Source organism: Gordionus sp. m RMFG-2023, chromosome 1 (assembly GCF_954871325.1).
Source record: "Gordionus sp. m RMFG-2023 chromosome 1, tfGorSpeb1-WG-v2, whole genome shotgun sequence".
Taxonomy (NCBI): domain Eukaryota; kingdom Metazoa; phylum Nematomorpha; class Gordioida; order Chordodea; family Parachordodidae; genus Gordionus; species Gordionus sp. m RMFG-2023.
Window position 1 is genome coordinate 10,437,915 of NC_088775.1, and position 27,385 is coordinate 10,465,299.

At 28.6% G+C, this 27,385-nt stretch overlaps 1 protein-coding gene across 1 annotated transcript; it reads left to right on the forward strand.

Moving 5' to 3' along the window:
* LOC135931027 (uncharacterized) lies at positions 1-25,856 on the forward strand. Its single transcript, XM_065467881.1, has 24 exons — positions 1-132; positions 174-461; positions 513-642; positions 3,582-3,793; positions 3,848-4,381; positions 4,440-4,535; positions 5,362-5,696; positions 5,752-5,884; positions 7,052-7,265; positions 10,102-10,338; positions 10,798-11,153; positions 12,240-12,746; positions 13,676-13,812; positions 15,273-16,011; positions 16,139-16,417; positions 18,348-18,517; positions 18,875-19,010; positions 21,509-21,769; positions 21,905-22,014; positions 22,191-22,376; positions 22,986-23,159; positions 23,223-23,500; positions 23,970-24,108; positions 24,662-25,856. The coding sequence occupies exons 1-24, from the start codon at positions 60-62 to the stop codon at positions 24,734-24,736; spliced, it is 5,799 nt and encodes a 1,932-aa protein (XP_065323953.1). The 5' UTR covers positions 1-59; the 3' UTR covers positions 24,737-25,856.
* The last annotated feature ends 1,529 nt before the right edge of the window (positions 25,857-27,385 follow it).

Consider the following 27,385-nt stretch of genomic DNA (forward strand, 5'->3'; position numbering starts at 1 on the left):
ATTTTATATTAAACAGTATTAAGCATTTCGATATCTTTGAGGTTTGAACCCTTCAGAAGATGTCAAAGGGAACATTGTGGTTACCACTTTTATGGCTTTTTTACAATATTTTAGGAATTGGCGCTCAATATAGTTAATATAATAATGTCTATTAATTATACATGAATATTTAGAACGTATATACGTCAAAAGTGGTAATTCTCACAATTTTACTTGCCTACTTGATGATATTTCTACTATACAATCGTTGAAATGGTTGTTTAACAATACTAGAAAAATAGCATATGTAACCAACCTTTCCGATGTTATTCTCGGCCCTAAATATAGGTTGAGAGCCACTATATTTGATAACAAAAATTTAATATTGCAAAATCTAACATCAAATGACACTGGGCTCTATAAATGCATAATAGACAGAAATAATAATCGTCTTGTTCAGGGTATATATCTGATAGTTCAAGGTTTTACTTAAATTTGATAAAAAGTTTATCTTGACTATGAAAAAAAATAAGATGACATAGAATTTGAAAAACTCACTGTGGTTTTGCTCAAAAAAGCTAAGTATCCTACTTTTAAGATTAAGTGGAAAAATTACAATTCAAGGTCACATAATTCTACCTTTACTTATGACACTGAATACAGGTATTTATATATAATGTATTCAAATAATAACTATATTTGCAATTTAGAACATTATGTTATTAATTTTTAATTTGTTATCTAGGGAAGGGACCATCAGTACATCATATAGAGGGAGGTATGCATTGAATTTTGATAGGTCATGGCTAAAATATTTTTGTTTTGCTATATAGTTTTTATTACCTTTTCTCTTGAATTAATCTAGTGTCGGGACTTATACCAATATATTCTTGGTTTACTTCTATGGTGAACTTGGGGCACACATATTGACTTTGTTGCAGACTGTGATTTGGAAGATTGGGTCGAACTTAAACCTTGAATCTTAAATTTTTTCCTAATGTTTTTGAGGATATTTTTTCAGAAATAATACCTAATAAATATTTTACTTGTATTTTCAACATTATAATTTTTTTTAAATGGTTAAGTTTAAACTTAGTCCCTTGAAATACTCAGATTGGATTTGTTTTTCAAAAAAAATCTGAATCAGACTGCATGTTTGTATGGTCTAAGAAATTTTATCCAGCCATTCCAATATGAAATATAGATTATAAAATTAAATACATCAATATTAAAGCCAATTCAATATTTATTTCTCCTTGATTTTTATCAGAGGCCTGCAGAGGTACCACTTGCACAGCCCAGCCTGGATCTTTAAAAAAAAATTTGGTCTGGTCTGGCCCAGATTTTTTTTAAAAAATATTTCTGCCTGACCAGTGGTTTGTATTTTCAGACCTGGACAGGATTTTTTAGAAATATGTTATATCTATTTTTGATTTTTTAGAGAATAAGGCTATTTGATATTTAGTTTCAAAATATCTGGCCCAGCCTGGGTTTTTTTAGAAAAAATTTTTTAGGCCCAGCTCAGGTAAAAAAAAAAAATATGGCCCAGCCCATATAGCTGAAGATTGGGCTGTAGGTCTTTAATTTTTATTAATGATTCTCAGCATTTAGATCACTACACATGGTATGCACCCAATATATTTTTGGTTTACAATATTAACCATTAAAAAAGATCAAATAAATTTATATTTTAAAACCAATAGCTTTTTTAATATAGATTTCAAGCCCTACCTTCTCCATTTTTTGATATATAAAAATTATTAATGTATGAAATATAGTGCATTCATTTGAAGGCAGAAATTGATTTTTAAATTCCAAATGATTTACAATTATTACCATGTAAATACCTAGTTTTTTGTTCTATTATCTCATTGCTCATGCCATCACATATGCATTGCCCTTACCCCAGCCAAAAAATTCAGATGCCAGCTAAAATATATTTTTAAAAATATTAATTCCTACCTTTTATCACATGTGTATTACATTTTATATTTATTTATCACATTCACAGCAGGAATAAATACGCTATAAATTTTTTCTAAAAATTAAAATTGATTTCAAATTTTCTTTAGCATTATATTTACCTATCATTTAAAATTTCCCACCAAATCATTTAACCTATACACTGCAAAATAAAGTACAATATTTCAAAAAAATGACATCAATTTGATTAGAACTATGAGAATAATAGCTGAAAGCATTATATTGGAACTTAAGGAAATTAGGGCAAATGTAGATGACCAATTTCGTAAATTATATGTTATTGTTGAGTCAAAAACAGAGCTCTATGATTTTTTTACTTGTCTATCACTACTCACAGCAAGACAAGCCTAATGTTCCAATATTCATATAGGGTTAGTTAAAATAAAACAATTCTCTTTATCTCCCTCATCGATAATTTTATCTCAAATGAATGAAGGGTTCTTGATTAATCAAGCAGCACTTACAAATCTGCAGATATTATTTTGCAGAATCTTTTCAAATATATTTCAGATCTTGATATAAAAAAATTAAATATTTGGCAGATTTATATTATGAGGATGTTTAAATATCCCACGATGCATTATTAGCTGAATGCAAACTATGGTATAAACGATTAAATATGGTTGATAATGTTCTAAAAAATTCTATAAATCCTTCACATCATTTCAAACATATTTTAGACTATTTTCCTAATTTATTAAAATTATTATATATTTTGGCATCTCTACCCATTAGTACATCTACCAATGAAAAAAATTTTCTTTAACAAGAATAAAAACATACCTGAGAAGTAGCGTTATTAAATGAATCGATTTGAAATGATTTTGAAAAACAGCTTACTCAAAATTTTTAGCCAAGAAAATATTTCTAAGACTTGAGATTTCGCTAATGGATTACACATAGTGAGTTGATACCAAGCATAAATTTATAATATGCTTTTTAATTTATCTTTCTCATTTATACATGAATACTTTATAATTTTTAAGAACATTTTTGTGCATTAATATTTCCAACATTTTTTAAAAAAATATAATTTATATATTTATGTGTCAAATTTTAAATGCTTAAAATAATTATATTTTTTTAAGATCTTTTCGAGGCATATATTTAAAGGCATTATTATATTATGTTCAAACGGTGCGTTATATAAAATAAAGCCAATAAATAAGTATAATTTGAAGCATTATGATGATGCAGCTATGATAAAATTTGAAAAAATGTTAGGACGTAAACCTCAAAATTTATTAACTTATGAAAAATAGCTGTGATTTCAATAGCGGCTGCTTACTATAAATGAGGCATGATTCATATGCCGATTATATACAATTAATATTTTTTCAAATTTAAATTTGTATATTAGTATTAATATTTTAAGCCAATTCTAATAAATTTCTGAAACTTAAGATATTCTTAAATAACTCTTAGAATAATTCTGAAAAAATTAATTACACCCCCCCCCCCAAACTTCCATAGCGAACTCCTGAGTATTGCCTAGCTTATATACTCTATCCTCTATTATATTAAATATGTTTTTAGGACACCCAATCTTTATTTAGTTAAACAAACTTTCATTTATCAATAATTTATTATTATAGACATGTTTGATTATATTATTATAGGGAAGGATTAAATACATCTTGGAAAAAATTCGATAATAATTTAACTATTAATCTAACAAATAACTCTATAGAGGGGATACAAGAGTTTAAAAATATGAAGACTAATACAGAATACACCTTAAGAATAATTGCTTCTGATATGTATGGTTCCCTTATTTATAGTAAAGCATCCGATTCTGTTATTCTAATTGGCGATGATAAAAAAAATAAGGGTAAATTATTTATTTATTTTTTTAAAAAAAAGAGATAAATTTCGTATTTTATAGTCACAATCAAAACGAATACATCAAAAAATCGCACGAACATGAGTGCCACAAACAAAATATTAAATAATCGACACCCATTTTCACTTTTTAAATTTTCTCACTCATTAAAAGGCCAATATATTAATATTAATTGGTTTTCCACTCACGGGGTAAACAATGGAGGTAACCTAGTTGGATATTTGATCATCGTAGAACGATCGAAATTTGACGAATCCCACGAATCATTGATAAATGATACGGAAATATTTCAATTGGGATCAGACGATAATATTAAAGCGACTCCTAATCACGTAATCGCTCGTCATGACGGCGATAATAATTATCGGATCGATCTCAATAAGTTTTTTGAGGATTCTAGTATAGCTATCGATAATGTATCCGTTAAAACAGCTGTAGTAAGACTATTAATTTTGTCGAATACCGGGAAAAAGGATATCATTAACGACAACATTATTCACGGAATAAATGACCGTGATAATATTTTAAACGAAAATATCAATGACGAAATATGGAATGTTACTTTAAAAAATATAGGTATAAAAATTATACTATAAATATTATGGTATAATAACAAATCGTATTGAATTTTTAGATCCACTTACCAAATATAAATTTTCTATATATTCTTTGGACAAAAATGAGAAATATGATGGTATTCAATCCTTTGTCGAGAGGACCGATGTAAAAGGTTAGGAATTATTTGAAATTTTACAATCACTTCTTGAAAAAAGCGATATTGATTTTAATTTTAAATATAAATTCAAAATGGAATTAAATTTTTTTTAATTCTCGATGAACTTGTAGTTAAGATTTTAAAATTAATCCTATTACATAATTTTTTTTCGATAACACAATCCATATGATCATATAAATTATTAGTTTTTAAAAGTTAATGAGAATCATATATTTTTAACAGCGGATAAATATTTAAATTCTTGAATTATTTAATAAGAATTCTCGTTTTCCCTCGAGGTTAAATATTTTATATTCTTGTTAATGCCTTTTGAAGATTATTTATTTAAAATTACGTTACACCTATGATTTTATTGTTTTTTTTTAAATTCTTTCTCCTAAATGTGATTAATAATGGTACTAACTTGATTAAAGGAATATAAGTTCACATTTTATTTATCCTTTTTTTCATAAATATCGATTTTCATAAATTTTCATTTTTATATTTTTTTTATCAAAAATAAAATAATCATTTAAAATACTCAAAGTTTTAATATAATAATATTGCATTTTCTACGTGATATTGAGTTTGGAAAATCTTGATCTAATTCACTTTTATTTTCAACTTAATTCAAGAGAGAAGAAAAATTTGTATAATTTATATTTTAATTCATTAGTATTTTTTGAAAAAAATATTAAATATTTACATAAATTTTAAACATATGCCGGATTAAAAATGTTTAATAATATAGGATTTTTTTTGAAAAAAATAAATAAATAATTATAAATTTTAAAAAAATCACCTCTAACAAATTGCTAATTGGAAATATACTTTGTTACAGCTCCTAGCCCTCCTTCTATCATTGGATTGCACTTCTTGGAGAATTCAACCACCCAGTATTTTTCCGCTAACGAATCTCATTTCGTCTTTGTTAATTATAATAATGATAGCCGTCAACAAAATATATCGGGACATAATTTGAAATCAATTTCCGCTATTTTGACTTGGAAGCCCATCGCAGACGATAAAAATGATAGAAGTTATGATCATATTATCCCCGAGGATTATATTATAGAGGTCTATTCAAAAACCAAAAGTCGAGATAAGGTGTCCAAATATTCCTTAAGCTCCATTTTTAAATACTCCTCTCGCAAAGAAAACTTAAAGGATATTCAAGTATAGAATAAATTTATAATTCTATATAGTAATTCTATCCCAATGTTCCATGCAGAAATTGATTATCAACGATTTGGTTCCTGGCACACCTTATTACATTAGATTAGCTGGTTTGATTCATAGTAAATTAGTCGAAAATAAAGTAATTGTTGGAAAATTCAGCCAATTAAAGAGATTTCACATGTTAGGTATAAAGAAAAATTGGTTTTTTTTAAAAAAAAAAAATATTATATAAATTAGAATGTATTATAAATTTATTAATTTAACTACCCTTGATTCGATATGATTTGTGCATATCCCTCTAGACTAAGACAAATTAGAGGTCTGCTCGTTGTTTGGAAATTTAACCCCCTCCCTACCCTTCAACTTATCATTTTTAAAAAAAAATTACCCACCGGTTTATTTATCTATAAATTTTGTTTAACCCTCCCGCCTAATGTTTAACAATTATTTTAATTGCTGGTTTGGTTTGGCTCTTTATTTATTTATTTATTTAAATATATTTTTAATTAAGCATATATAATATGCAATATTATGAAATCAAACTATAATTTTTAATAAATTGAAGTCTGTTCTGCTCATTTCGCCTAAAAAAATTTTAAAAATTCACCCTCCCACTTCCGCTCATTACTTAAAAAATTTAATCCGCCCACTCAATGTTGAATATATTTTTAAAAACCCGACCACGCCTGTCCGAAATATGAGAGAGCGAGCGGCCTAAAACCTGCCCAATGCAGCCTGTGGTTACCCCTTAATCACTATGACGCTACATCTGATTTGCATGCGTTTGCTTTTTGAAAAATATGGAAGGGGGGGGGGCTCAAAAGCTATAATTTTTTAATTATGGGGGTGCTCATAAAAAATTATATTAAAAAGGCTAAATTCACATTGGTTTGCCTAATAATAAATTATTTAGCAAGCTTCTTCATATTCTTTTAGGTTTTAAAACAAAAATTTAATGTAGCTGCTCAATTGCAAGTACTGATTTTATATTAGGATGGGGAGCACCCTCCCTTAAACCTTTGCCCCTTCCTTTCCCATTTTTGAAGGAAATATGATTTCGGGGCATATATTGATATAAAATATAAATAGCTATATGAATTTAAATTCTAAAAAATTATTCGATTGAAAAGAGGGCGTACCAGGACGACACGACTAGTTTAATATTCCTTCCCTATTACCTTAGTTCCTCCCCGTCATCAGTAGAGTACACTGGTGTGGATCCTATAATCAACCAAAAATGATTCTTTATTGTGACTCCTCCCCGTCCCTTCTTTTGGCTCTATTACTAATCATATGCACTTCCGCTGTATTGTATATAGTAGAGTATAAATTTTATTTTTAATCAAACTTAGATGAAAACAAGTTAAATCTTTTCCGAGGAAACCGCCTATTATTTGATTTGCAAAGGGTTGGATTTATATCGCATAACGCTAGTTTTGTACCCGCCGATAAAGCCAATTCAAATATAAGTTATCATATGGTAGATGATCAGCTGGGGATTATCACTGGCATATCGCTTTCAGTTGTTTTCGGAATTTTCGCCTTTTTCATGTTATTCACTTGGAGGTTATTATTATTAAACGTATATTATTCCGTGTTTCGTTATATCTTATTAATTATTATTGGTATTTGAGTTTTAACTCCAATTTATTGGAAGAATGGAAGGAAGGGAGTCAGGGCAGGGTTAAACAACCTTCCCTCTAAATATAATTTTTTAGAATTTATAATACATTTCCTATTTTATAGTCAATTCTCGTTATATCTTATTAATTATTATTGGTATTCGAGTTTTAACTCCAATTTATTGGAAGAATGGAAGGAAGGGAGTCAGGGCGGGGTTAAACAACCTTCCCTCTAAATATAATTTTTTAGAATTTATAATACATTTCCTATTTTATAGTCAATTCGCCATAATATAAACGGTTTACACGATCACTCAAATTTAAAAAAACATGAAAGTTAGATTCATAGATGCACCGAAATTAATATGGCGTTGGCCTGGTACTAGTATGGTATTGGCACGATACCAATATAATCTGATTTTTTCAGCGACTGGATAATGTTTTTGTTAATCCTTGCAGTTAAAGACATCCTATGGTCATCTTTCGAGGTTTTTTTTATTGAGACTAGAGAATGTATTTTAATGATCAGTTATAATCGCGAAATAAACAGAGGGGGATTGTCTATTTATTGATGTATCCCTTAACCTGAAAAAATGAAATCGATTTTTTGAAGTTTATTCTTATCTCAACTACTAACTAATCCCAAAAGGAATTAGTGAAAACGTTGCAAAAAAAATTGACCATTAAATGATCCCATTTATATGATTTACCAATTATTGAATTTATATTATTTAAATTTATTCACAAAAAAAAATATAGGCCCGAGTTTGTATTATTTATTTTTAATTTTACAAAATCATACCATTTTCCGATTTCACGCTCCTGGGGCCCACGGGTCTCTGGAAATTACTTTGCCCGTTAATACACTGAATAAAACAATCTGATTATCATAAAAGATTGAACTCTAATGAATTCATTTATTAGATATAGAGAGGGGGGAAGGAGAGATATCCTTCCATTTTGTTAATCTTGATATGGATTATTTTTTGTAAATAACTTATTTTATAAAAAATCGATTTTGGCTTGTATGGTAGTGCTATTTTTTTGTGTGTGTGTTCTACCCTAAATTACGGCAGTCTATATTTATTATAAATTTATTCAATATTTTTTTATTATTTATATATATATTTTTTTGAAAAAAAAGACAAATCACAAATATTTCCGTATGATTAAACTTTAAATACGCTAAACATATTGTCTTAATAATATACTCTCATGTATAGGTTTAGGTTAGCATTTTTTTGTGTGTGTAGCTAGTATAGTTGAGTAATTACTATAGTTTTTAACCCTATCATTTTGTAGCCTCGGGGTTTTTCCTTAAATATATAGCAGCTCAAATTTTAAAAGAAACTAATATAAATTAAAACGCCTAAATATTAACGGATTTTTTGCCGAATTAGCCGACATTTAGCCCTTCTTTTGGAAAGGTAGGTTATTTTGTTTATTAGGTCATATTAATAAGATTATTTAGAATAATTCTGCACAAGCTTAGGAAAATTGTAAAACGCATTTTGAATTTTTTTTTCAAAAAAAAATAAATAATATTTTAAATTAGGCTTGGGCAATATTTTTCGATATTGGATTCATCCCCCATCCTTCATTTCGGATATCGGCCCATCCGATATATCAAAATAAATAATTATTTATAAAGCGGCCTGAATATCTCCATATTCTTTCTTTAAAGAAAGAAATCTCGTAGATCTCTAATCTTTATAAACCTTTTAAATTTAATTATAATGAATCATCATGTTGTATAGTAACAATTCACTGGATAATATGGCATGATTAACATATCTGGGTTATATCGAGATTATAAACCTAAACGTTTCCGTGAATTATAAATGTCGAAAGAAGGAGAAGAAAAATGAAATTAAACATAGCGTGCCAGATAAATCTTCAATAGATGTTTGTACTTCCACGTTTTTTTCCCCCAAAATAACAATTTTTTTTACTTCCATTTACGTCAAATTTAATTGTGGCATAAAATTACTAATATCACTTTTTTTTTGACAATACCATTTTTTATTATTTATAAATTAAATATAAATCTTTCTTTAATTTATTCCATTGTAATTAATTTTTTTTTCTTCTTAAATTAAAAATACGCAAAAAAAATAACACATATTTTACTCTATAAAATATATATTACACTTTTTTAAAGTATTAATTCTTCTTACACATTTACATGTTTTTTAATATTATATTGTTCAATTTTTAAATATTTTATTAAGACTTTTCACAAAAAATTAAATTAAATTTATTTTTAATAAAATATCATAATTATATTATATACATGGAATTTTTAATAAGTAATATAAATTTCCATAATATTGAATTTCTATTTTAAATTTATTTAAACAAATATAAATATTAAATACAAAAATATATATTTAAAAGAAGATTATAATAAATATATCAATTCTTCATAAAATAACAATTGATACTTCTTTTTTACCAATTTTTTTTATTTTACGAAAGTCCTTAATAAAATTAACTTGTTTACCTGGGGGATAAAAAGGATAATTTGTATCTACACAAGGGATGAAGAAGGAATTGGGGGAACTGGGAAAATGATGGTTTTTTTCGTATTCTTACATTACTCTCTCACTGGGCTCACATTCATCCCATTTTTAAAATCCTCTGCTATGTAAATTTTTCCGGCTCATAGAGAAAATTAAATCCGAAACGAATGATGAAAATTGAAAATATTTTACGCGGGCAAAAGTATATATATATAATATATAACCCTTTATAATCGAATTATCATATTTTAAATTTAGGCGTTATCATAACAAGCAAAAGTATTCCTTCCTACCTTCCCCGCCTCCGGTGCCTAAGGAAACGGAAGAGACTATGGCAAATTCTACATTCGCTACCAAAAAGGACCCAGAACGTTCCGGAATCAAAATACCCAATTTCCACGCTAAAAAGCCGAAGGATACGATTGTCATGCTGGGAAACATGATCGAGGGGATAGGGGACGCTTCTAAAATGACGCTCAAATTATTCCACAACAAGTAAAATATGATAAACCTTTAAAAAAAAGAATTGGACATATGACTATTATACACACATTTTTTAAAAATTCTTTTTAAGGCTTTATCCAAAATATCAAATAATTTGATTCTCAAACTTTATCGAAAAAGATTTATAAAAATCATAGCTCTGAATCTATCACCCTTTTTATCTAAATTATGGCACTTTGTCCATGCTCTTTATTTAAGAATATGTCCAAAATATCAAAAAATTCACAAACTTTCGAAAATATAATGAAAATAAATAAATAAACCATTTTAAAGAATAAAGAAAATGTCCATCTAGAAAATTTTATAAATTTCAAAAATTAAGCAAAATTTTTAAATTTGCGAAAGTTTTGAAACTTCTCGAGTTTTTTGAAGAGGAGTACACAAACTAAATCTAAATCATGTTCTTACTTGATCGATTAAAAAAATTTTTTAAAAAAACTTGTATTTCAGAACAAAACTCGATTATGACAAAAAGGTTCAAAAAGATGATATGATTATTAATAATTCTAACTTATCGAATGGTCCGCTTACGACAAACGAATCTAAAATCCCGCAAAATCCCTTAAAAATTTTCCCAAACTTTAGAAATAATAACAATAATCAAACCCCCATATTTTGGCGACAAATTTGGACAAAATGGCGGCGCCCTCGTGATCGTCGCCATCAGTTTTTATGCAGAATACATGCCACGTTATCACGTCAGCAGGTGCCATGTAAAGACGAAGGGAATGGGTGCGAAGAAGCTGAGCGCGATGTTACGCCTAAAAATATTGCCAATGAATGGATAAACGCCATAGAGAATTCGAGTAAGAAATATGTTATTTTTTTACAAAATTAACATTTATTATGGGGAGGCGTCTTAATAATTTTCTAACGTCAATTTGAATCACTTAATATTGTATATCTAGTTTTCTTTATTTTTTTTTATCTATACCATTGATTTTTGATCTGTCATATTTATTTATTTATTATATTCATACCTTTTGTTTCCATATTTATACTTTAATATTTATTCTTTCATTTTATCTACCTATTCATTCCTTAATTTTAATTATTTTATTATAATCTATTTTTTTTAAATTATATTGCTAGTGCCCCGATATTTATTACAATGGTATCCGATTTACGGATATCATTTTCGGATTATTTGAGTTAAAGTATTTGTATCGAATATTACTCATTCGATTCTTTTATACGAATTATTTATTTTTAATATCTGAATAATTTAAAAATATGCTAAATTAAATTATTAAGCTAAGTTAAATTTATTTTTTATAATAAGTTAATAGGTTCATCTATTTTGTTTTATTAAAAAGGCCTAAAATGAAAGTGATGATGGGGTAGAATATCAAAAAGAATGTACATATATAGGATTTATTTTGAAAATGGCAATTCTTAATTACTATAATTTATATTTATTGTTGCCCCCTAATTTTTAAGAAGAAAAAAAAGCCTTTAAAGCAATCTTATCATAAATACCTATTAGATAATGATTAAATTATATGCACGATTTATCCTGGAAGAACCCACCCCCTCCCTTTTAAAATTTCCAGGAACCAGTTCTAACAAAATTATAAATAATTTATATGGTTTAAAAATGTTGCGTAATTCATTTTTAGAAGTTATTTATTGTTTAAATTTTTTGATAGCTTTTAACAGTTCTAGAACTTGGAACCCTAGGAATCGCATCATATTTAAGAACCGAAAACAGAACCCAGAACTCATTTTTTTTAAACTTTATATACCGGTTCTATTTTTTTTTTAATTGTAGTAGCCGGGACCGGAACTATGATTTTTTTTGTTCAGGTTCCAAACTCTGATTATACATATGAGACATAATATTAAATAATTTTTACAAAACATTTACTTTCACGCACGAATAATTTGCATAGATTACAAGGAGAGATGCACGGACATCGTGGTTGAACGATTCGGTCATTACGTCCGCCTAATGCACACCAATTCAGATCAAGGCTTTTGTGACCAGTTTCTCTCTATCGTCAGCAAAAGTCGTTCCACGGCCTCCAACTTTAATCTCAATAACGGTATTAATAATGCCAACCGCGAAATATCGGCCAAAAATAAAACCAAAAACCGATACGCCAATATATTCGCTTACCCCCATACTCGAGTATCCCTTATCTCCGCCGCTTTGTCATCTCCCCCTCGAGAAAACGGGGATTTATATGGTATCATTAATCCTATGCTAAAATTTAGCCATGGGGATAACGGCAAGGAATTGGGATTAGAAGTAGAGGAAACTATAATCGATAACGGTTTTGGTGATAAAGTTAACATTAATAACTTCAAGGATAAATTAAATTGTAATGACGAAATTGGTTCGGAAAAGCGTGGAATAGCCGTTGAAGACGACTATATAAATGCCAATTTTATAGAGGGTAAATTTTTTTTTGCACTTATTTTGATTTTCAAATAACAATTAATATAATTCGCTTATGAGATTTTTCCGATCAAGAATTACCCAATGTTACCATGTTAAATGCACCAAATTACACAGGATTTATATTGAATGTATATAATTAGTAGATAAGTTTATAAAGGTTAAAGATTTTTTTTTAGTCTTGATTCTTTTTAAGGGATTGAATCAAATAATAAACAAATTCTTTATTTTGAAATTCAAAAACAAAAAATAATCGAATAATTTTTATGACCAATCTAACATTATCTCATTTTTCATATCCCTATAAATGATTTTTTTGTATGCATCATTATGATTATTGGAGTAACGATAATAATAATAATTAGTGTTGTTTAAAGGCTAGGTTTGAGCCGATTTTAAAAACGGCTAACTCATTATATTGTCCAGAAAAATATAACGTAAGGCTGAAGATTTTGCTCATAAGTGACACAAGAGTTTTGACAACTATTAGCGAAATTTCAAAGCTTAGGCTAAAATATTGAGATAGCCGTTTTTAAAAAATTGGCTCTAATCGAGCTATTTAACACCAATAATAAAAATATTAATCCCTCGAAAGATACCGCCTTTTAGTTGGGTCCTCGCCCAAACTCCTTGATAAAAATAATCTTATCAAAAAAAATGGTTTCTAATTATATGGTTATATAAAAACCTCAATTTATCTTACTAAAAAAAACCCCTTAAAATCAAGATTTTAGCCAAACATATATTAAGTTAAGCCTCGATATTTTGCAAAATACAGGAGAGGTTTTGGAAAAATCTCATGGTTTAGATAAAAGACTGATTTCGCACTTTTTAAAAAAGGTTAGGCGAAATCGAGATGTTTAAACAATGCCACTTCAGTTGATTACCCCTATACAGGTTTTAATTAATACTGTTTATTGGATAAAGGGTTCAACGGGCACGAAAGGTCTTACATAGCCACTCAGGGACCTTTGACCAACACTATATCCGATTTTTGGCGCATGGTTTGGCTTTACCGAATAGACTCTATCGTCATGATAACTAATCTGGTCGAAAGAGGAAAGGTTAAATTTATTAACATATTTTGTTACAATATTCGCACCCTGAGCATTTTTCATAGCCGCAAATTCGTGCTATACTGCTGTATACTTCGCCGTGAATTGGCGCTATACTGTGAATATTTTATCGTTTTATACAAAAAAATTGAAATTAAGATATTTAAAATTCCTAGTTTGAACATTATAAAATTTTACTACTAATTAATGTTAAATCAAGATTTTATCCAAACAAATATTATCTAAGCCTCGGGATTTTGTTGGCGAAATATTGAGGTTTAGTTAATATCCATTTGGCTAATTAGCCCGTTTTTAAAATCGGTTAAATCAAGATTTTTAATTACTACACTAATTAATAAATTTGACTTATCTAATCTGTTTGTTTAGCTTGTCAATATCATCGTTTTCCAAAAATAAAACATGGTGATATATCTTTTGTTCAAGAGTACCTTCTGAAATATCATTATTTCCGAAGTGTTCAATTTAAAACAAAACATAGTTTATTTTTAAACATTTATAAATTATATAAAAATTTATTTAAAATTAGTGTTTGATACGATTTATGCAAATTTCTACATGTAATTGATAATGTTTTATTGTAAATAAATAGTAAAATTCAATTTTTTCTTTAGCCCTGAGCATGGCCCATAATTTTTAATCGAAAAATATAATATAAACGTATTTTATATATAACGTTAAATACAATTTTAAAAAAAACTTATTTCTTTATTCTAATCCCGGAGAAATTTCAATTATCCATTTATTTTCTAAAAGAAGAAAATTTTTTTTTAGGCTTGCGTCCTATTTTTTAAATTTTTAGGCCAGAATTCAGCTTTGGGTTAAATTGCAAGGTTCTAGTTAAGTTGTTAAATTGTCTGTAATCTTTCATTTTTTAAAAAACTTACCTAATTTTTTCAAAATTAAGCATTTAAACCCTGTCGTCTTAGGTCAACTTATTAAATAGCCAAAAAAAGAATTTTTTTTTCAAATAAAAACAAAAAAAAATGAGAATAAAATACAAAAAAATGTGAATAAAAACAAAAAAAAATGAGAATCAAATACAAAAAATAACATGCCACCAAAATAGGGTGTCCTATCTCAAGAGTTTTTTACTTAGCCTTTACTAAAAAGCAATTTAGTATCCAAATTAAGTCGGGCTGGGACACATCCTTAAGGCTAAACTGAAGTGTTGGAGATTCTTAATATATTTTTTAAAGTTGGATATGTTGTCAGTCATAGTAAATTATTTAGGATTATCTTAAATGGTCAAATCAAAAAAAGTTAAATATACTTTCATATATAATCAAGGCTGACATTTATAATCATTATCATGTTTAAATTAGACAAGTTGTTACTTAAGTGTAGAAAGAACCTTTTGATTCTACCAGCTTGTGTGAGAGGGGCTGATCTATAGGTGTCAATATAATAAGGCACTAGTTTAAATTATATAATTTAAATTAAAAAATTAGGTTAAATGCGACAAATATTGGCCTAACGAAGACGTGGAGAATGTGGTGGACGTATACGGAGACATAAGCGTTAAACATTTGGGCACTCAGAAAAGGGCTTTTTACACTGTCAGAACTTTTGAAATAAAAAATATTGGGTCACGTAAACAGAACTCATCTAACATTCCCGACGACAACTCTGATTCGAAATCCAACAAAGATTTGCCCAATAACAACGAAAACTTATATGATTTGACCTTTAACGCTGGAAAAATCACGCTTAGTGGTGTTCCAAAAACAAAAAAATGGCGGCGCCGGGTTTCCGATGATATTTTTCCACTACTTTCTACCAAGAACTTAGATGACATATCCAACGATACAAATGCTTCGAACGATGTTAAATTGGATAAAAATTTCTCGAAAGAAGAGGAAGTTAGCACGAAATATTTACACTTCGAAGAAGATGGTAACAAAAAGTGCCTCCTTCGAAATTCATCTCCCTTGCAGATTCACGTCGACGAGTCAAATAATTCAAATGGCCAACAAGGAATTGCGAAACTGGGAGATGATACAAATTTCGTTAAAAATAAAGAACTGAGTGGGAAATTCGATATAAACAACTCCAAAAATGCGAATTCTAACATATTGCGAGAAAATCATCTGGCCCCTAGGGCCTTTTTCGATAAAAACTCGGCCCGTGACTCCACAGCCAGTTTTGTCATATCTTCCTCCAACTCTTTTAATCTCCCCTATCCTCAAGGTAAATAATTGAAATTCTACCACACCCCCCCCCCTCTCCCACCAAAAAATAAATAAAAAATTTTTATCAGGTCCCAAATCTTTTATTCGCTTATTGTTTTATTAATAAATTTATTTTTTTTCCCTAGGTGACACCACCAATCTTAAATCCCTCGCGGAATCTATTCAAGGAAACGACCCCAACGACGGCCGTATCATAGTCAAACAATATCATTACACGGAATGGCCAGATCACGGGGTACCTCGTTTTACGCTCCCTCTATTAAATTTCATTCGACTCTGCGGTCATTCCAATACCGATGAGAATTCTAATCTTAATGGGAGTAACATCGAAATGGATTCGAGAATTAAGGATAAAGTTGAGATATCAAAATCGAATCTTAAAGATGATGTTCTTACTCTTAAAGGTAAAAGAAAGTTTTGCTCCTTTTTTTTACTTCAGTGGAGGTATACTATTCGAATATTGCTCAACTAAAAAAAATCTTATTAGCGCAGATGATTTATTTAAATTTCTATTCGTAATCACATGACCTATCAGTTAATAAAAACAATTTACTATTTATTAAAAACCATTGTTAATATATCTTAACCTTCCCTATCACTCAAAGCTTTAATAAATCTTAACCCAAATTTCTATAACCTCCTACGTTTTCGTTTAGATATTTCTAATTAAAAAAAATCTCCTTCAATTGATTCCTTGACTGCTATTATACTAGAGCCAATATTTCGAAAACTAGAGTTTAAAAAATAAATCAAATCATATATTTTAATATTCGGTTCCTTTTAGACGAATATTTTATTATTTGTACTCATTATTTCGATTCGAATTATACGAAACGAATGTGAATAAATTCTTTATAAAAGAAACAATTTTATAACCTGCCAAATAATATATCATCGTTTCTAAGCTACTTGACATATTAAATATGTTACGAGTTTTAAATTAAATTTTAAAAGATGTATGGAAATTTTTGATTAACAAAAAATTAAAACAAAGAATTATTTTATATTGATATATTAATCTATATTTTAACTTGGGATATTACTATTCTTTCATTTTATTTTTTTTTTGAAATATTATGGAAATTTATTTATTAAATTAATTAGTAAAATTTAAATAATATCACTTAGCATTTACTTTATAGCTAATTCCTATGCCCAAATATTTTTATTGTATATTTTTTTCAAAATTATATATTCAAAACAATTGTATACAAAAAATGAAGGAATATTTACGTTAAAAAAAATTCCTTTGGAAATCTTTTCTTTACATCAGTCACCTTCATATATGACAGGAATAATAATAATTTATTCGATATCTATGTGTTAAAGTAAGTAGAGCCCAGCCATTTTTATAGAAAATATATATAACGGACCAGGTGTAGAAATCCGTATATAAAAAAATTAGGGGACCGGGCTGGACAATTTATGCATAAAGAATCAGGCCGGGCCCCTCATATATCTGATTTTGAAATTTGATTAATATTCTTTGAAATAACAAGAATGAGTTTATTTCTTTTCATTTGGTTTTAAAAACAGCGCAAAACTAAATAGCTCGTAATCAGTTACAACTTTGGCTGGCCTCCACATATCAAAATTTATTTTTTAAAGTTAGGAGGGAAAGAAATTTTTTTTATTAATGTTAATTTGCTTCGCTTTTTTAATATTTTTATTATAATTCATCTACTTCTGGCCCGATTTTTCTTAAAATTTTAATTTCGCAAAAACAAAAATTTTTTTTATCGAACTTAGAAAGGCCGAATAAACATTTAAATCATGGCCCGGTCAACTTGTGCAAAAAATCTTAACGAGCAGGCCCTTGCAGATTTCTGGCATTAAAGACATTACTCTTCCTATTTAAGAAAACAGATTTGATTATCTACCTTGGGCCACCTTAAACTTTCTTTCTTCTTCTTCTCCATTTAATGGCGATTTCCAGGTTAGCCAGTTTCCCCTTTGATTTTCTTGTTTTTGACGGTCCTGAGCATCAATATTTGTAAGATTCATTTTCCTTATATCGGCCGCTATCTCCTTTATCCATGTCATCTTAGGCTTTCCTCGAGATCTTGATCCTCCTACTTACATCAAAGATGCTCTATAAAAGTAAATGACAAAACTGTTAAGGATAAGATTGATTTTGTTTTTAAATTTTAAATATGAGAGGATCAATATTTATTAATGAAATTGTCACATTTTGTTTTAGGAAAATGAATTATGGATTTGATTAAAAATTTATAAATTTAATAAATTAATAAACAGTTAATGATTTTCTGGGCCAATAATTTTTATTTTGAATTGAGTAATAGCTTAATCAAATATATGTTTGTTGCTTCATAGCGAAACCCCCCAAAACCATATTGGTGCACTGCAGCGCGGGCGTAGGTCGAACTGGTACCTTTTTTGTGATAGACGCCATGTTGCAAAAGATGCGTCAAAGCAATTGTTTGGACATTTACAACTACTTATCCCGCATTAGGACCCAGAGAAATCATTTGGTTCAAACCGAGGTATACTATAAATTAACTTGATCTGCAAAGATGTTCTTTTTTGAATCCCAACTGTATTATGTCATTTTGAAGAGGTTCATCTTTTAAAAGCTATGTCCAAATAAATAAAAATTTGATTCAAAAACTTTTAAAACTTTATCGAAAAACAAGAAATGGTCCTTTTTTTTAAATAGAAAAATAAAAAATTAAGCCAAAACATATTTCTAAAATTTTCAAAACATTATCATTCGATTTTTTTAAACTTATCTTACAAAAGAAAATATATTTTAAGACTAGGGTCACAGGGGATTTTTAAAATTATAATAATATTACATTGTATAAAAATATAAAATATTTATACACAAAAAAATAAAAAAGGAACAATTTATATTCATTCATGATGCCCTTAACACTGCAATAAAATTAGGTGATACTGCAACTAGCTTCAAGGCTATAGAAAATCTCGTTAATGCTTATTTTGCTTCAAACGGTTCTGCAAAAAATTTCTATTCAGGTTTATAAGCAAACTTCGTTCTCTTAAAAAATATATTGTCTCATAATTTACTTACAAATTTTTTTTAAAAAACCCGTTTTTCAAGTAAAAAACAAGGGTTGTTTTTTCAACAAATTTTAGCACTACTATTCTTATGGAAAATATAATCTACCAATATTTTATTGTAAATATTTCATTATGGCAAACATTATCATTTGTTAAATTGAATTTATTTTAAAAATATCGCTTTTTTTATAAGGAAAATTAACTTTATAAATTTAATTAGCATGTATTTTGTTTTTCTAAGTGATGATCTTAGTATTTTATAAGATAAGATTATAATCCAAAATAATTTTAATAAGCCAAAATAATTTTACGGGAACCAGCTGAGTCGCCTATTCACTGATTCAGGAAATACAATGTCCTTCTGCACCCATTGATCCAATTCCATTCCTACCTTTCTCCATACAAACGTTACCTGTCGTAACGCACAAAATTTTGGGACACAACCATCCTAATTTAATATTTACTTCATAATCCCTTAGACACCCCAAATCTTTGTTGAAAATTTTCTGATAATTCTGTATTAATCTCAGAACTCCCTCTAGCGCCCTGGTAATAAATTTCACCCCATCTTTTCCATTAAGTTGCAACGCTATTTCACTGCTATGGGTCTCACTATTTATCACCCCTTGATCTCCTTTTTCTTGAAATACGTCCCCTTCCTCAGCCTTTCCTTTCTCCTCCCTTTGCTTAACATCCCGATATTCTTTAAAAACTCCAATTTCCCCCATGCGATTTTTACCTATTTCCCCCATGCGATTTTTACCTATTTCCCCCCTCGAATTATTCACCCGTATTTACCCTCTATAATTTTCGCTCCTATAATTCATCCCCCTGAAAATTATTCTCCTCTATTTCGCTCCGGGAATTATTTTTCTCAAATAATTCCTCCCCCGATTTCACTCTTTGAATTTTTTTCCCTATTTCGCTCTTAGAATTAATTCCCCCTATTACACTCCTTGAATTATTCCCCCTTAGTTCGCTCCTAGAATTATTTCCCCCTATTTCTCCACAATTCAACATTGTCTCAATTCGCGGCCTCCAGAACTGCTTATTCCTCACTAGTTATTGGTTCAAATATACCCCACCATGAAAATGCTTACTAAAAACTATACCATGGACCAATTTACATGATCCAGTCCCAAACACCGCTTCTCTTCGAATGATAATCCATAGATCTAATACCTCAACCCTCTTATCCAATATTGCTTCAGTTTCTACCCTTCTCATAACAGCCAATTTTGTCCCATCGAATTGTCTTATATTCTTAATCCCTCATTTTCTATCATTCTCCCCGGACAAGTACTCAGATATCTATCGTATCCAATTACCGAAATAGCTTCTCCTATATCAAACAATATGAGAACCATTCTCCCATTTAAATTTATCATCACTCTGGGACAAGGATAATATACCATCTCCTCTTGTATCATATTTACACAACCCCTCTTATTTATTTTCTCCTGAGAAAACACTCCCTCGATCCGTATTACACAATATTCGCCATCATATAGTCACAAATTCCCACAGTCCCTTGCCACATGTCCCCCTTTTTGGCATCCAAAACTTTACATATTTTACTCTGTTTCTTTTACATTAGGAACACTAACCTCTTTCATTTTCTCTCTCAATAGTCTGCACATTTGAAGCATTCTGTCCCAACCCTCTCTGTGGAAAACCCCTTTTGTTGTTGTAATTGCTCGTATTACACTCTTCCTTATTATGACCAAATCGGTCAAAGCCCGCATCTTACACTCTCTTGTTTCATTGGCAATCAAAAAAATTTGTCTTGCGGCAATCTTGGAGCATGTGACCTGTTTACCTCAATTGTAACAATTCATCACCCCCTCCCTCCAAACTCAAAATTCTGTTTTATTTCTATTCTTATCCGCTAGTTTTCCCTTGACCCTCTAAACGACCCCAACGCTCTATTATTCTTAAAATTCTACCTATCATAACCATATACGGATTTACTTACATTATTATCCGTCCACCTCTTAATTAACTACCGAACCTGTAACCTTGTTACCTTTCCCATCACATCTTCCTCCCCATTTTGGCACTCGATGGTCAAAGTCTGCCCCATTATTTTTACGCTGCAACTCCTAATTCTCCTGCCTCAAACTAAACCACATATCCATATTAATAATATTACTAACGATCCAAAAATATTATATTGTACTTCCCAGTACTTAACAAATTTTAATGTCTTCATATTTTTTTCCCATATAAAAAATTAACTATCACTTTTAAAATGACAATGTTAACTATCTATAAGGTAAGTAAATAATCCAACAATGCACATATACATCCGTTCCTCGTTATATTTATTAATTTAGTTCGATGCAAAAGTTGTTTTTCCTATCAAGATGTCTAGATAATATTAGACTTAAAAATCTCATATCATGTTTTATAATTGTTAATTAATAAAATATATATACAACTTTTTATTATAGCCCAATACAGCCAGCAAAAAAGTGAAGGCAAACTCGACAAAATGCTGGATCTATTCAGCGAGCCGGATGATGACAAAAATCTTTGTCAAAGGTTAGTCGATCAAGCAGCTTGCTTGATCGAATCTAACAGGGAATTTGATTTAATGAGTGTCAAAAATTCGGATGAGAGCTTCAAAAACAATCAAACTTTTGTTAGCGGGCTGAATACGTTCAACCTCAGGAAAAATAGGGCCTACCTTAACATACTCCAACGTGATAAAGGTAACTTAATAAAATATTTGTAATTTTATTAATTAGCAAGCTTAAAATTCTTTATTTTTAGCCTTTACTATCCCTACTCTTTACTCTTTTTAAATCAAAGGTGTATTGGTATATTTTATTAAAATCATGCCTTAGGTGACGATATGAATAATACCGTAATCTTGCCTGACGATATATGGAGAGTGTACTTGACTCCTAAACCCACTCTCCAGGGATCGGACTATATCAACGCTTCTTACTTGGAAGTTCCATAAATAATATATTTGATTTTGTTTTATTTAAACGTATGTTATCTAGGGATCTCTCTGTAAGAATATTTCGCACATATAAAAGAGAATGATTGATGCACCTAATTAACATTATTTCCATGTAGCACTATCTAGTTTTAAATGCTGATCTATTTTTATTTTATATTTTTCAGGGTTATTTTTCCCAAAAAGATTTTGTGATCACTCAGCATCCTACACTTGATACCATTCAAAGTTTTTGGCGAATGATCTGGGAAAATAACGTTGCTCATATATTCCTTCTCATATCGCCCAACGAAGAACATCCGACTCAAGTGCACCAAGAAAACGATTATAATACTTCTTCTACTGCCCACGATGTATATATAATTGTCAATATTGTTTAAATTTACTAATTTAGCCATATTTTGATTTTTGTTTCCCCAAAATTTTCACGTTTGTCCGATGAGAGCGAGAATGATTGTTTACAGAGCCCTACGGACCAATCAAAATCAAGTCCGATTCAACTGAACTCGGGTTGGTCGGATTCAGACCTTGATTTTAATATTTATTTTGTCCCAAAGTTGGATCTCAGTAAAATAACCTATTTTTGTTTTCCTAATATTTTTAATGAATATCATTTTAAAGAATAACCACAAAATTGTTTATTATACTTCGGCGCCTATAATTTTACCCTGTTTCTTTGAAATATCAAACCATTCCAACATTAATAAAAATAATCGGACTTTGATCTAATTGATTTATAAATTAAATTTTGGACTGGATCTATCTGACAATTTCGGGTCGGGTTGATTAGGGCGGCTTTTTTGTTCAGTAGCCCTTCCTCTACTTATTAGAAAACTTAAAAGAGTTGTTTGACTATTTACTACTCATTTTAATATAAGTAATCATTAACATTATTTAACTAAATTCAATTTCTTTTTTTTCAATAAATATGGTGATAAATTAAATTTTTTTTTAAAAAATAGATGTACCTTCCATTCTGGCCTGCAGTTGAAAATTACTTGAGTTTCGAGGGTATAAAGGTATTTTGCCTGGACTCCATCTCCAGATCTTCAAATAATAATAATTCTATAGCCGATAAATGCAACAAAGCTGACGATCTATTTTCTATCGTTAACTTCTCATTGGAGTCAGATGATGTAAGTCCTTCCCCTCTCCCATTTGTATTATATTTTCCTTTCTTTCAATATACAATTTTATAGGAAGATTACCAGCTCCTTACTAAAATGTACATTTGCAATTCATGCCATTTGCCATCTTGGTTTACTAAAAACCTTTCTTCTAGCAAACAACATCTTTCCAATGGCTATATTTTTTCGCTTGCCGATAACGAAAATCGCAATTTTTATAAACTAGTTTCTACCTTAGCTAAAGAATTATCTCATAATAATAGGATTACCTTTGATAAATCGCAAACCAATGTAATAAAAAATCAATATGAAGATGGATCTGTTCCAGCTCCTATAGTTATGATCGATAGGTTTAACATTTACTATTGTATATATTTCCTATTTATACCCCCCCCCTTAAAATCGAATTCTTTAATTATAAGTCTGCTTTGGGCGGGCTTATTATCTTAAATAAATCTAACCCTCCATGGCATTTTAAATTCGCCAGACCGTGTTTTAAAAAAATTAGCAGGCGGGCTAAAAGTTCGCCCATTGCATAACTTTATCTATAATTCCCTTTTAAAATTTAAGGTGGCAAATCACTTCTGCTAGTTATGTAAATTTAACTTAAGCCAACATAATTAAACCAAATTCGCCTAATACCTTCCTTTTAAAAACAGTTCTCGATATCTTATTCTTATCAAATTTTAAGAGTATTAATGTTTAGCGATTTTGCCGTAATTTAATACTTTATTTTCTAAGCATTATCCTTTTTTATTATTGTTAGACAACTCTAATTATATGATTAAAAAAAATTTTTATAAAAAATAAATTAATTAGATATGGTGGACTAGAAGCTGCGATTCTGTGTCTGCTTGCTTCAACCTATCTCGAATATTTGAAAGGTGATGGTAAATTCGATCTTTTCCAGCTGACTTACAATTACAACATTAAAAGGATTAATTTATTTACCAGCACCGTAATAAAAAAATTGCACATATTGCATTTGCGACATATTATGTGGGATTTCTTGTTGATTTATTTAAATCAGAAAGATATTTTTTTACTTCAATCTAATGCTTTTCAAACACTATATAATAACTAGTTTTAACAAAATTTATAAGTTGTGAGATATTTTTATTTTTTACCTGCAGGCCCGGAACCCGGTCTAGAATGGGCCGAAAAATAATGTCCTTATTATATCAATTAATTAGTGAGAAAGTGTTGAAAAATCTTACAATGGAACGTTTAATATTCAATTTATTTTTACTGCTCATATTTTAAAATTACCAAACGATTTTCAAAATTATTCAAAATAATAAAATTTTAAAAATTATGGGATGGATTTTAAATTTAACAAAAATACAATTTCAGGCTGTGCCTGAAAATAAAAATTAATTTTTAAATTCGTGATGTGCTTGAAAATTTTAAATCCGGGCAGCGTCTAAAATTTCGGCCTCTGCAAATCCCTGTTTATTTATTTATTAGATAACAAAATATATAAACTATTTTTTTTGGTTATACATTTTCAGGATGATTTGTTCAAACTATACTGGGGAATGCATCAAATTTTACAAATGCATAATTCAAATTCTCGGTACATCTAACTCGATTATGGTTCAACTCGAGGAAATTGCCGTTTAACAGCTGATTTATTTCAATTTCTATTCGTCTATTTATAATCACATGACTTGTCCGATTTTATAGGTTATTAATAAACAAATGGTTGTAATTTAATTTAAACCTATTTTTTAATATATTTTAGCCATAACCCATATCTTTCAAACTTTATCCCAATCCATATCTTTAATTTTTAATCCTATTCCTTACTTCAGAGATACTTGTTTAATTTTAAACATATTTCAACCAATTAAAAATATCTTTTTTAGTTGAACATTCCTTGAGTTGAGCTTTTATCATCTAATTCGACATAATACCAAATATTTTTTTTAAGTCATAATATTATTCATTTTTCTTTGTGAACAGCACCTCACCATTTCATTTTTTTTTAAATTTTGTATTCTTAGTTCAAATTAAACCTACTAATTTCGATTATGTTATATTAAATATATTATTACTTTAAAAATTAAACTTGACTTTATTATGGTAATATTTTTTATTTATTTATTTTGCATGACAAAATAACTATATCATAATATCAAATTTTAAAAAAATCATACAAATGTCAAAGTATTATATCTCAATATTGTATTAACAAATAATAGAATCAATAATATTATATTTTTATATGCATCGTTCATATTATCACAATCAAAAGAAAAATGATTTATATATAAATTTCTTGAGCCAAATCTTTGTTTAATATCCTAGAATTTGTAGAAGTAAAATTATTATTACAGCTGACAAACAATAATACTCAATTTAATTTTTAAAAATTGTTACCATTTCTTAGAGTATATTATATTTAATCATTTTCTCTGTAACAACCAATCTCCTGCCACATTGTAGTATTATTTATTTTTTTAGCTTTTTCATTCATACATATTGACTTAATTTATGATTTATTTTCCAAGTGTACGCTTTATTATTAGAAGACAGAAAATTTTGTTATTTACTTATATATATATTAAAAAGTAAAAAAAAATAATCGTTGATTTTTTTTGATAACGTTCGTATTTAATGTATTTGTATATTTCTTAAAATATTATTTTTTATCATAATTCCGAATTGTTTTGTGAAAATACATTGCACCCTAATTTTTTATATATATAATTATTGACAAATAAAATCATGTTTCTAACAAAAAAAATGAAATAAATCATTTAAAATTAAATTCGGTGTGAAATTATATGAGAAAATTTTTTCAGGCTATTTGTGCACTAAAAATTTCGGTCCGCGCCGGACACAATTCAGGCAGGGTTTAACTAATCTGATTTTTATAGGCCAGTTCTGGCATTAAAATTTGTATTTTTTATTTCATGTTATGATTACACATCTTTATTTTTATTTTAAATATGTATAATTATATATAAGTCATTTCAAAATAAATAATATCTATAAATAATATAGTAAATCATGGACGTAGCTCGAGAGGAGTACAAGGGAAAATTCCTTCGGAAATTTGCCTGTTCTCATATAAAACATTTTTAAGCTAATAAAAATTTCTCACCTATACACAACCCCCCCCCCCCTCTCCCATAAAAATGTATACAATATATTACTAAATAATAATTAAAGCTTTGAGATGTGGCCCAGAAATACCTTTTATCTTGAAATCACTTGATTAAATTTTTGCGATTTTTATATTTTGCTGCTGCTCCATCTGAAAAGTAGAAGTAATTTTGGGCAAACTCATCAGTATTAATTTTGTGTTTTGATGAATGGAGCAAACACATATTAAATGGGTAACGTTACTTACACAATTATCGGGACGAAGATCACAAAATTTAGAGAATCCAATTTAAATGAATATCTTTAAATTTAAGATATAGTTCTCGTAAATTAATTAAAATTAATCATTTTTGAACTTGAATCTTTTCATTCTTAATATAGAAACAAAAATTGATTGGTAAATATTTTAGATTAAATGGGTTGCAACATTTTGATATTTTAACATTTGGTACGTCCATCTATTGTATAGAATAAAATGATCTGCACCTAGAATATAAGTTTCACTCTCCAAATCCTGTTTTGGTAGACAGACAATTGTTTAAAATTAATCTGAACGGGCAAGTTAAAAATATTATGTAAAAAGAGATCTTTTTAAAGTTTATTTGTAAAAAATATGCTCATAAAATATAATCGATATGTCTAATAAAATATTCTTTTTTAATGAAGCTGTTATACATTATCGAGTCAATAATTCGTTGTAGTATCAAAGTAGAGATCTAAAAAATGTAAAACTTGTGGGGGCAGAACTGTAAGTTTTTATCACATCGTAGCAATATTTTAATTTTCCTTAGGAATATTATTTTTAACCATTAATTTTTAATAAAAATGTATATTTTGGAAGAGTCGATAGCGTCGCTAAGGTTTTGACATCGTATATATTCTTAGCATTTTGCTTAAAAACATAGGTAAAGCAAAATAGGTATACCAAAGGTTAACGGCTCAAATTGGCCCCAATCTTTAGTGTTTTTTGATAGCCCTTTAGAGATTCTTTTTACCTACAATTTGATATATTATATACTTTTTTACTATAAATAGTTTTTGAGATATAAGTATTTTAAATATTTTACAGATTCCCAAGTGGCTCTTTTTTGCATCTTTGAGCTTCTATATCTCGGGAACCAGGT